Source organism: Cornus florida, unplaced genomic scaffold (genome assembly GCF_030987335.1).
Source record: "Cornus florida cultivar Cherokee Brave unplaced genomic scaffold, ASM3098733v1 CherokeeBrave_3.0.0_Hap2_Chr11, whole genome shotgun sequence".
NCBI lineage: Eukaryota > Viridiplantae > Streptophyta > Magnoliopsida > Cornales > Cornaceae > Cornus > Cornus florida.
The window spans coordinates 22,656,316-22,669,492 of record NW_026775581.1 but is presented as its reverse complement, the minus strand read 5'-3'; the positions used below and the strand labels follow the sequence as shown (position 1 = coordinate 22,669,492).

The following is a 13,177-nucleotide window of genomic DNA, read 5'->3' as shown; positions in this document are numbered from 1 at the left end:
CCTTCTTCAGCTTGCTCCAGTTCTTGGGCTTTTGCCGTTCAGATTTGTTTCCGACCTTTAATCTTCTGTGGTGGTGATATTGTCAGCTGTAGACACTGTGTCTTTTTGATCCAATAAGATACCGATTCCCACTTCACTTCTGTCATATTCTCTGAAGCTCTTTTTGGCAGAATTGGTGGAAGTTAAGATGCTTAGCTCCCCATGTTCACAATGATTTTTTTATAAGAGCTCCTGGTCTGTGTCACTAGTAATTGATTGAGCATCAGATGAGTCATCTTGAATTTCTGGAAGAAGTATTTCATCAATTGATTCTTGTACAAGTTTGACAGCATCACTCTGGCTAAATTCGGTCCTTTGACGTCTTTCATCACGATTTTCCTTTCCCAAATCACAATTTGTTTTAGAGTAATCATCACAAGAACCAATTCTTATTTCAGGCAATGTGTTGCCATCATCTGCTTGTTCTTCCTCATCTTCTCCATCAAGAAACAGCTGGGTTCCAACTTTTGCAGCAATACATGATGCTACATGCTGATATATCAGGTGCCACATCCTGATATTCTTGTGCTTGTTCAACTGGGACTTGCATGCTACTTTTGCTGTACAATCAGGTTCAGAATCTCCAAGTGGAGGAATTCCTTAAAGTACGTATTGTGGATCAGAATCTCCAGTCTTCCCTTCCCCGGCTGCAGTTGTTTGCTCCAATTTTCATACTCAGAAGCTGAAGAAGCAACATTGTTACTTGCCACTGGTTCTCCATTATCGTCTACAATTGGGCTTTCATTTATATAAGATAGTGGACCACTTAAACAATCAAGCTCCACCTTTTTACCACTCAATTCAGAGCCAGTTTTGAGAATCTCCAAGTTGAAACTCAAAACTGTATCTTCATGGACTTCTTGCTGATCTTTTTCATCCACAAGAACTTTCAAACCGGCGAAGCTCAAAGTGTCATCTGATTGAGAAACTTCAACTGTAGACATGCAAATATCACTCACACCAGAATGTTTATCTGTGACGATGGAATTATCATCCCCATTATCCAGATTGGATACAATAATTTCCTCAGTCTTCGTGCCTGTATCAGTGGCTCCAGAAACAGATGTATAACATTCATCACTAATAGCCTTTGTCACCTCAACATGCCATTCTTCTGATGGTGGAACCACTGTTTCAAAAGCTTTTACAAGCAATGCCACTTATCTTTTCTGAGTTGGAGCCAGTTCACTAACTACCTGCCGAAGTGCATAATCAAGCATCCACTCGGTATTTTTCTTCTCTTCCATAACTTGTTGCCTTAGACTGACAAATTTTAAATTGGAAATCTAATTAATTAGTAGAATAATTTAAATTGGAAATCCAATTGGTATTTTATTTTAGTTAAAACTAAAATTAGTAGAAGAATTCTTACATTGACGAATTTTAAATTAGAAATCCAATTAATTAGTAGAAGAATTTAAAATTAGAAACCCAATTGGTATTTTATTTTAGTTAAAATTAAAATTAGTTATTTGGAATCCTAATTAAATTAGTTTAAGAATTTAAAATTTAAAATTTAATTTGCATTGTTAAATTTAAAATTCGAAATTTAATTTGTATTGTTAAAATTTAATTTAATATGTTGATTGGCAAATTTTAAATTGAAAATCTAATTAAATTATTAGAAGAATTTTAAATTGGAAAGACAACTAGCATTTTATTTTAGTTAAAACTGAAATTAGTAGAAGAGTTTTCATATTTACAGATTTTAAATTGGAAACTAAATTGAATTAGTAGAAGAGTTATAAATTGGAAATTCAATTGGTATTTTATTTTAGATGTCATTAAAATTAGTATTTTAATTAAAATTAAATTCAGTAGAAGAATTTTAATACAAGTCAAGGATTAAGTATAGATATAATCTTATAAGTATATATATAGATTTTAGATAGAATATTTGTCAATTTATAAATAGAATTTGAATAACAAGAAAACATTAAATTTAATAAAAAATTTGACAATAAATTTGCTCCTGATTTTGGTTTTTCTTATTTGTAAAATACCATCCATGCCATGTTATCGTGGAGGTAATTCTAAGCTTTTCACGTCTTGAATCACATCAATATATTCGTTGCAATTGAAACCCTGGGTTACTGTATTGGTTGTTCTTATGTTCAATTTGCTTTTTCCCTTCATCCATCTAATTGGTTTGATTTAAAGTCTCACTTGTGGCATTTCATTTTATTGTTACTTTTCAATTATCTTTTTTCTCTGGTAAATTTTTTTTTTTCATTTATCTTTGGGTACACTGTATATATCCTTATATGTTTAATTCTTTTCAATGTTTTCCATTTTGATATTGTTAGATTTTGTTGAATTGTTTTTTGTTTTGTCAATTTAATCATTACATTAGGAGGCCTTCCACATTTTTGTAAAAAAAATTCTCTCATTTGTTTTTATGCTGCTTGGGAGCACTTACTGCTTGAATTTGGAATTAGGAAAAATTTAGTTTAAATTTGGAGCTAAATTTCCTCCGATCCCAAATCCAAAGCACCGATTCGGTGCTACCAAACGCAACATTATTGTATTCTTCATGAGTAAAGAATTGTCAGTGATATCTAATTATATGCTTTTGGAGTGTTCTACCTATTATTCCCTTTTGTTGCAATTTGTTTTTTGATCCTTAATATGTGTATGTACACTTATTTGTTGCAGCATGATAGACTCTGTAATATTGTTCATATCTACATGATGCTGCTTTGCTCGATACATTTGACCTTTTGTTTCTTTGTCCCTCTGTTCATTGAAGTGTGGTTCTCTATTTCATTATATGTAGCTTTGTCTATGTAGGAAGCGTGTCGTGATCTTCCAGTTCATCACCCTTTTCTGGATGGGGAGAAAGTAGCTTTGAGTCTCGATCTTTTGGTGTGCGACCCTTCTTCCAACGAAAGCAAAAGCCTCAATGTAAGGATTTGGCTTTCTCACTTATTGTTTGATAATTGCTATGACAACCTTCATATTTGAAAATTCATAGATATATATATATATATATATATATAGACATAATATACCCAAAGTGCGTTTTTTTTTAATTATACATATATTTTTTTGATAAGTACTTTGGGTATATTATGTCTATATATATGTCTATGAATTTTCAAATATGACGGTTTTGATAGCAATTATCAAACAATGAGTGAGAGAGCCAAATCCTTACATTGAGGCTTTTGCTTTCGTTGGAAGAAGGATTGCACACTAGAATATCGAGACCCAAAACTACTTCCTCCCCATCCGGAAAAGGGTGAAGAACCAGAAGATCGGGACCCACTTCCTGATATGTAGCCTTTATTTGAAAATGATATATTAAATGAATGGTCTCACTACATATATGCTTTTCCTCTAGTTTCACAATCATTTGTTGATTCGGAGTCCTCACTGAGAGAAGGGGTGTGGCCTTTTTTTTTTCTCTCTCAATTTATTTATTTCTACAGTGTTCCATCCATCTACTCTCGCCACGGTAGATTCCTCTAAAATGCCATGAGAACTCCTATGTATTCCATTCTTGCCTCTCGAGTATCTATTTCGAATGGACTAAAACTTAATCTGTTGAAAGAACAACTGTGAGCAAACCATGCTAGAGACCAAGCTAATTGTTGTGGGGTGTACTCTTCTTCCACACCATGTTTCACCGATTCTTCAATTTCACTTGTATGCATATTGTTAAACAACCCATCACTTCCAGCAACAATAACATCTTCGAGTTTTACTGAAACAGTGAGCTCTTACGCTGAGTTGGGGGAATCATTGCTCTTTCCAAGCTGATATGGGCAGTTAAATCTATGTTGCTACACTGGTGATTGGTATACAAATCCACCACCTCTTAACAGCAAAAATCCACTATCTCCAATGTTAGCAGCATGCAAGTTATTGCCTGTGGGGGTTATAATGCAAGCAGTGGAGGATCCTTAAAGCTTAGTTTTTAAGAAAGCTTCATTCAAGGCACTCTTTTGGATCAATAGGTCCTTCGGTTTGATCATAAATTGCTGTCACAGTATTAGCTATTAATCGTCGCGCATAGTTGCCTGCATCCACACCCTTCTTGCTCCAACCACCAACGCCATCTGCAACCCTTATAGTTTTCTGCTCATAACAAATGAAATGAGCATCCTCCCCTGGAGACGTTAGGTGCTCAGTAGGGATGGCAATTTCCTCCGACCCGGCGGGCTTCCGTCCGCCCTGCCCCGCCCCTAATGTGGCGGATTTGGTAGCCCCCTAAATGGTTTTGGGGCGGATATGGTAAAATAATAGAAAACCCGAAGCAGGTTTGGAGTGGAGGTGGATTTACTGATAAACCCGTCCTGCCCCTGCCTCCGCCTCGATTATATATGTACCTTTAAAATTTATATATATATATATATAATATTTAATATTTTTAAGACTCTTGTTACTTTGCTGCAAGTGTCAGTTAATATATTAATATTCCCTATTTAGTAATTTAAAAGTCGAGCCAAGTTATTTATTAGCCCAATTTGAGCACATTGGGCTAGTTTTTTTTTTTTTTTACTAAATAAATAAAAGTAGCATAACCTGCCCCACCCTAGTAATTAAACAGAGTATGCGGGGCGGGGTCGGTACTTTGTCTGCTGGAGTAGGGGCAGGGATGGTATACCAATTACAAACTCGTCCCAGAGTAGGGGCGGAGTTAGTATGACGGATTTTCTAAAGGGGCAGAGTAGGGTTTAGCCAACTCCGCCCCAAAGTGCTTAGGTATGTAATATGATCCAGCATCCATCTTCATTTTTCTTTTGTAAGCATAACACTTTGCGAAAGGTTGTATGAATGTAGTTCTTGAGTAGATTTTCTGTTCTTTCTTTTACTGTTGAGTCCGACGAAGAGGTTGCGTTCGGACAACGACAAGAGAAGACTCCGGCGCTTGCGTTACGACCATGAGAAGAAGACTCTGGCGCTTGCATTTCGACTACGAGATGGGGGTTTGCTTATGCGATGAACAGTAAATCTGTGAGAGTAGTATTTTCTTAACCCTGTGGCTAGATGTTTTTAATTTTATTTAAGGTAATTTGCAGTGACACCCCCTCAAGTTTGCTTGAAAGACAGGTAGATACGACTTAGGCCACTTTTGGACAATGACACCTCCCAGGTTTGTAAATTTGAACAATGAAACCCCTTTTATAAAAAAAAAGAGCCAAACACAGCCTTTAGTGACATGAAATGTCTAATATGCCGTAAGATGTATTTTAATCCTCACCTAAAATGACCTAACTACCCTCTTTTCTCATCTCTCTTTCATTCCTTGTACGCAGCTTTACTCTCTCATCTCTCTCTTTCAACAACTCTCATCTCATATCTCTGTAATGGAAGACTAGTCTCGCACGGAGATGACTGCCCACAATCGTAACATTCCCTCCAGAAACCGAGCTTCGCACATCGTCCTCCGCCGACAACCGGTGAAATGAAGGGTTGTTGAGTGCTGCCGCCACCACGTACACTGTCCTGACGGCGATCAGAAACCCGACAACTGACCCTTCGACGATTCGTCGATTAGGGCTTTGGAAGACAAAGCATTGGCTGATTCGTTCTTCGATTTGGGAATTTCGTTGTTGGAGTTAGGGTTTGATGAGTAATCGAGAGATGGCTTTTGGTTTTGGTTATTTTGCTTTTTGCAGAGGGCTTTTAACTCTAATTAGCATTTCCCTTCTTCATGAAGCCTTTGCCAAAGTATTTTTGTCAACAAACTCAACGTCATCATGTTGCTTCCTCATCGGACTATTCTTATCACCTGTGGTACTTGGACTCTCCGGTTCAGGCGAGGGTGTCCGTGTCAACACGACGCCGACACGGACACGGGATACGGGTCGGACACTTCGTTTTTGAATTGGACATGGCTGATCAGCTGGCGATGAAGCTCGCTGGTAGTCTTCGATTTGACTATAGGATGAAGCTCTGTGGTCTTCGATTTCAAAATAGGATTAAGAAAGGTTGAAGGAGTTGTGGAAAGAAGAGAAACATTTTTTTGTTAATCGTGCCTTTACTTTTTTATTCTAAAAAAAATATATACCTTATAGTTTTGCTTGAACAGGCCACGTGAAACAATGTGAAAAGTTTTGGAGAAAAGACAGCTGGTGCAAGTGGTCTCCAATACCCACTTTACCAAAAAGAAAAGGACAAAAAAAAAAAGAAGACAACTGGTGCATTTGGTTCCTCAAATAAAAAGAAAAGATAGCTGGTGCAAGGTGGTCCCCAATACCAACTTTACCAAAAAGAAAAGGACAAAAAAACAAAAAAAAGAAGACGAGAAGGTTGTTAAAGTAGGCTGGATCATCATTATAAAAATAAAAAATAAAAAACTCATTATAATATTATATGTGAATTACATCACTGACCACACACAAATACGTTGGGCTAGGCTTTTATTTGTGGTGGTTGGTTTCTAGTCAACAGTCAACTTTAGTTGTCTTGGCTTTGTGCCTATGCAATCTATTTATGTTTTCTTTCTGATGTTGGGCCTTGGCTTTCAGCCCAAGCTGAATTCAGATGTAATTACTTCATACTTCCATATTTATATGAAGTGTCCAAGTACTCTTGTCCGAGTTTTGGACACTTTTATTCCTTGGCCCTATGTCCTATAATTTGATAGATAGATAGATCTGACCTCTAGACACGTACCCGTGTCCGATACCAGTACCCGAGTCCGAGTAACACAGCTTATCACTGTCGTTGTCGTCTATTGTCAGTGTTCTCCAAGCTTCATCGCCGAATAGCGTTCTGGGATCTCTCGACGGCTTCGAGGAAGGAGAGGTCGATGCCATCGTTTAGAGTGGCGGGTGGTGGCGGAGGCTCAAGGAAGGTTGAGTCGTCGGCGGTGGCGGCAACTCGTTTGCGTTTGGGGGCATGGTTGCGAGCTGTGGCGATTTCCATTGGCTCACTGTGTCTGTATTTCTTTCCTCCTTTTAGCTCAAAATCCTCAATTTTTTGGTTCATTATTGGGTGATTAGAAATGGGTTTGGATGGAGGTTCATTGGTAATGAATGTTGGGGTGGTTGTGGACGGTGGTGGTAGTGGAGGGGAAGATGGGTGGTGGTGGGCCTAAGTTGGGGTGGTTGTGGAGGTTGCGGTGGTGGTGACTGGTGAGTGGAGGTTATGGTAGTGACTGGTGAGTGGAGAGAGATAGAAGTATACATGATATATGTATATATTAACTGAGGCTACTTTGGTCATTTTAGGTGGTCAAAGGGTAAATATGTACTTTCATCATGTTTGGGGTGTCTTTGTTCAGTTTACCAAACCTGGGGGGTGTCATTGTCCAAAAAATGTCACTACAATTTACCCTTTTATTTATTATTATTTTTCATTAAGTGGTCATTATATGCTGCCATCTCGGCTCAAAGCTAGCGAATTCTTTTTGGTTTATCTCTTTAGCATATGTGGGAAAGTGCTTAAGAACAAAAGGCACATTGGTCATTCCAGTTCATGCATAATCTATTTTGAAGTTTTTGTAAATTAAATTTGGTGTAGCTTGTCTAAAGTCGTATGTTTTGTAATTTTTTATGTGTAATTTATTGATTGATAGCCAAACCAAATAGTTTAGAAAAGAAGTTTTTGAGTTGAGTTAAATTTCTTGACTCTTGAGCAATGGAATCCAAGTCGATGAATGCTAATTGTTATTTGAATATTTACATTGTGTAAAATTTTACAAAATAAAAAGATAATATCTAAAATTGGGACCTTTTGTTGTTAGGATCGTATGCATAATTGTAAATTTTACATAATAAGAAAGATAATATTTAATACTCGTCTGAACGAGCAAACTGCACAATCTGTTGTGAAGATGCGATGGATGCCTATACAACTAGTTGTTTTTGAAGATGTTCAATGAAGTATGACTTTGAAGAAACCATGAACTAAGTTTTAAGGATTTTTACTAACTCTCATATAAGTGTGCGCAAAAGAAAACTTTGAAACTCTATAAATCGCGTAAAACCTCTCTATAATTATATGCAAGGGCTAAAGTTTCTCCCATATCTCTTGTATACTTTTTGTGAACGAACCCTTAAACCCTAAGCATTTATGAACCTTAGTTCCACTTGAACGAATTCGCAAAACCCTTCCAAACCTAATTAGCATGCATTTGTGTATATACTTGTTTAGGGGTATCTAAAAAAACATCTTTAGAGCAATTATCTTGTATTTCTAGGCAAACCTGCAATTATGCTCATCCCTTATGTGTAAATTGGGTGGTTTCTAAACTAGTTCCAATGTGCCAAACTTTTTATCTCTTTATTGAAAAAAAATTAAATGTTATCATTTTTGCTTTCTAGCAAATATAACTGATTCCATGAAAAGGTAGAGGTCGAGTGACAGATCCGCCCTCTCTAACTTGTGAATCCATTTTTCTGAAAAGATGGATCAAAATTACTTTGAAACAAACGAGTTGATACCAAGGATCAAGCTTAAGTTTTGCCTAATAGTTGCATGAAATAGAAGACTGAGAGGGGTGAACTGGTCTTTCTTCTTAGTTGGATGATTTAAAAAAACGGTCGTTGCCTGGTTTAACAATAAAATGTTTGAGCATCAATGCGCTAACATACATTCAAGTCACATAGAAGCCACTGTGAAATACCAAAGCTTAACTCATGCTGCCCCACCCCCACCACCCCGCGCAGGCCCATGCTGGTTCCGGCCCTGCTAAACTAAGGTTTCGTATAGTTCATATAGGATACATGCATATATGCCTATGTACACACACACACACACACACATATATATATCTATATATATACTGTTATACAAAAATTTCAGTATGTTTGTAATCTGAAATTAACTGTAGATGTGTAATCATGAATCATTTGTACATGTTTCACATAAAGATTCCATACACCATATTATACAATCCTGAATACAAATTTTTGCATGTATACACATATAAAGTATTTTCATATTTATTAAACTAATTAAATGCCACATATTTCTAGGACATAGAAATCTTTGTAAATCAGTAGAATGTCACTTACCTTAGTCTCTAGATCGTTGATTATTATTATTTTTTTCATTGGCAAGAAACGCACACACCCACGTTGTGCCTTTGGGGACACGATCCCTCACCATCTACTTTAAAAGGTAGAGGAGATACCACTAAACCACAAGATCCTTGGTAGATCGTTGATTAATTGATAAATTAATCTTAGTCTCTCTCTATAGCTGCTGCTGCTTCTTTTTCGAAGGCTGTAGAGAATATGAACATAACCTTAATTATTATTTTCACATACTTGTATACTAATGATATTTTTCCTTTGTTGGTTACTGGGTTATATTATATTTAATTTCTTTTATAGTAGGCATCCGTACTATTATTTTTAATTCATTTATAATTAGATTATCATTTTACAATAATATCCTTAAAACAAATTCTTATTTACTGCATCAACACATCTACAAGCAAATCAAATTGACAGATATAGATAACCAGACTGACCATGTCACTTGACAAATCGCTGTTTTGGTCACCGAATGTTCCAATACAAAGATTCTTTATCCTAACTAGTTTTGATGGCAAATGGATCTTAATGAAAGAAATAATTGAAAGAGATAATTCATGTTGCCTTCACTCTATAGTTCACATGCATAGTCTCCTCTTGTTTTTTGCAGGCACTTGTAATGATGCCTTTGTTCAAGAAGTTGGAGCTAGCAGGGGGGCTTTCATTGACTGGGATGCGCTGACTGATGATATTCGTAGTTTCTTTAACCGCCAAAGGAATTCTGGTACTTGCAAGTATTATTACAGTTTGCTCCAAGATGTAAGTCTCTTCATCTCGAATACTTGATTCACGATATAATGCTTGCTTAAGCTTTATGGTTTCCCTTATTTTCTGTTGTTGAAGCATCTTCTGCAGTTTTTATGATATGCTATTTGAACGTGGATGTTTTTTTTTCGAACGGTTGTTGAACGTGGTGGTTGAATCTTACACTTTAATTAAATTTTTTTTATCTAAATGATTAGGAAGCTTTTCCAAATCTTGTCAAAAAAAGGAAAAAAACTTTTTCAGATCGGTTATGTTATACTTACTCTTAGGGTATGTGTTTTAGCTGATAATCACTATTACAAAGTGGAACTGTGATGAAAAAAACTAAATGATTTTTCTCTTGCACTCACAATAGGGAGTTTGTTTTGGGTAAGCTAAAGCTTGAGCAAAGACGAAGTTTTGATTTATTTATTATTATTTATTTTTAAAGCTTTCTATAATTAGAAATTATGGGTGTAGAACCAAGTTCTCCTATGAGGTGAATACACAGATTTCTTATAAATCTATCTTCAATTATTGCCGGTCTTCTCAGTACATAATTGAACAATTGTTGGCTCATCCCAGAGGGTAATAGAACAAACATGGACAATAATCATGGCTATAGCACCATGTCAACATACAGGGTTATTATTTTGATATTTGTAAGTTTCCTACTTTAAAATGTCCACCACATCATTCAGAAAATTTGTAATCATGTCAGAGTTTAGATGTCACCAAAGAGTCTCCTAAAAAAGATAAAGAAAACCAAATTCTGGATATCCAAATCATTAACAAAATGCAATACCTCTAGAAAATTTGTAATCATATCAGGGTTTGGATGTCACCAAAGAGTCTGCTAAAAACAGATAAAGAAAACCAAATTATGGATATCCAAATCATTAACGAAATGCAATACCTCTAGAAAATTTGTAATCATATCAAGGTTTAGATGTCACCAAAGAGTCTGCTAAAAAACGATAAAAGAAAACCAAATTATGGGTTTCCAAATCATTAGAGAAATGCAATACCTCTCAAATGCCATGGCTTCCATATTTAGATGGTTCTTAGCCATCAATCTGTGAGACTGGTATATTCCTCGCTCTGCACTCTCTCACTCTCTCTCTTCCCTTCTCTCTCTCTCTCTATATATATATATATATACACACATTTCTTTCTATCTATCATTTTATTATTTTTAGACACTTACAACTTACTATCTCAAGGGTTCCATCATTTCCATTTTTTTTATGAAGGCATCAAAACTAATTAAAACTTACTGTTCCTTACTTTGTGGGAGCTTCCCACTGATAACTTTAATTTTTTATTGTAGTTTAGTTCAATGGCTTTCTTTCTTTCTTTCTTTGTTTCTTTCTTATTTATTTATCTCTCTCTCTCTCTCTCTCTATATATATATATATATTACCTTGTTTGTATGTATGAAGCTTGTTGGCTGCATTGGGTTTATATCTCTATCTTTCCCCCCCTACAATACAGTGCACAGAGAAGTATGGGAGTGATAGCTCTTATTGTGCTGCTTATCATAGGTGCACTGCAAAGCTCTCATGTAACCCTGAAGATGCTAAATGATTCTTCTATCCTAGTCCACTTTGAGGTTCTGTGCAAACTGTCATTGCGGTATGTGATACTAATAGTTCCTATGAACAATAAACTGATACAAATACTTGCACAACCATGATGTATTTAGAATTGCAAAGCTCAAACTCTTTCTATTGCACAAAAAATGACTATATTTGTTTGGCAGCATTATGATATGATTATTTTCTTCATATTCTATCCTCACAGGTTGAGTTAATCATGCAATGGAAATAAAATTTGTTGATTTGATGAGTCAGCAGCTATTCCGAATGGACTAGAACTTAATCTGTCGAAAGAATATCTGTGAGCAAACCATGCTAGATACCAAGCTAATTGTTGTGGGATGTACTCTTCTTCCACACCATGTTTCACCAATTCTTCAATTTCACTTATATGCATATTGTCAAACAACCCATCACTTCCAGCAACAATGACATCTTCGAGTTTTACTGAAACAGTGAGCTCCTGCGCCGAGCTGGGGAATCATTCCTTTTTCCAAGCTGATATGGGCAGTTAAATCTATGTTGCTGCATTGGTGATTGGTATACAACTTCACCACCTCTTAGCAGCAAAAATCCACTATCTCCAATGTTTGCAGCATGCAAGTTATTGTCTGTGAGGGTTATAATGCAAACAGTGGCGGATCCTTTGGGCTTAGTTTTTAAGAAAGCTTCATTCAAGACACTCTTTGGATCAGTAGGTCATTCGGTTTGATCATAAATTGCTCATAAATTGTTGTCATAGTATTAGCTATTAATCGTTGCGCATAGTTGCCCGCGTCCACACCCTTCTTGCTCTAACCACCAACGCCATCTGCAACTCCTATAGTTTTCTGCTCATAACAAATGAAATGAGCATCCTCCCCTGTTGCTTGGGTATGTAAAATGATTCAACATCCATCTTCATTTTTCTTTTGTAAGCAATAACACTTTGCGAAAGGTTGTATGGATGTAGTTCTTGAGCAGATTTTCTGTTCTTTCTTTTACTGTTGAGTCCGACGAAGAGGTTGCATTCAGACTACGACGAGAGAAGACTCTGGCGCTTGCGTTCTGACCACGAGAAGAAGACTCCGGCACTTGCATTTTGACCACGAGATGGGGGTTTCCTTATGCAATGAACAGCAAATCTGTGAGTGTAATATTTTCCCAACCCTGCGGCTAGATGTTTTCAATTTTATTTATTATTGTTTTTCATTCAGTGGTCATTATATGCCGCCATCTCTGCTCAAAGCTAGCGAATTCTTTCTGGTTTATCTCTTTAGCATATGTGGGAAAGTGCTTAAACATCTTTAGAACTAAAGGCACATTGGTCATTCCAGTTCATGCATAATCTATTTTGAAGTTTTTGCAACTTAAATTTGGTGTAGCTTGTGTAAAGTTGTATGTTTTGTAATTATTTATGTGTAATTTATTGATTGATAGCCATACCAAATAATTCAGAAAAGAAGTTTTTGAGTTTGAGTTAAATTTCTTGACTCTTGAGCAATGGAATCCAAGTCAATGAATGCCAATTGTTATTTGAATATTTACATCGTGTAAAATTTTACAAAATAAAAAGATAATATTTAAAATTGGGACCTTCTGTTGTTAGGATCATATGCATAATTGTAAATTTTACAAAATACGAAAGATAATATTTAACACTCGTCCGAACGAGCAACCTCCACAATCTGTTGCGATGGATGCCTATACAACTAGTTGTTTTTGAAGATGTTCAATGAAGTATGACTTTGAAGAAACCATGAACTAAGTTTTAAGGATTTTTCATAATTCTCATATAAGTGTGTGCAAAAGAAAACTTTGAAA

The 13,177-nt window shown here is 36.0% G+C and overlaps 1 protein-coding gene across 1 annotated transcript in view; it reads left to right on the top strand.

The window, feature by feature from the left end:
- The window catches only part of LOC132280878 (probable protein phosphatase 2C 55), a 46,445-nt gene extending 33,607 nt beyond the window's left edge, over positions 1-12,838 (top strand). The window contains exons 4-6 of the mRNA XM_059782636.1: positions 9,643-9,791; positions 11,271-11,411; positions 11,580-12,838. Of these exons, the coding sequence (XP_059638619.1) occupies positions 9,643-9,791; positions 11,271-11,363 (242 nt within the window). The 3' untranslated portion in view covers positions 11,364-11,411; positions 11,580-12,838. The remainder of the gene's footprint in view (positions 1-9,642; positions 9,792-11,270; positions 11,412-11,579) is intronic.
- Positions 12,839-13,177: the final 339 nt, after the last annotated feature.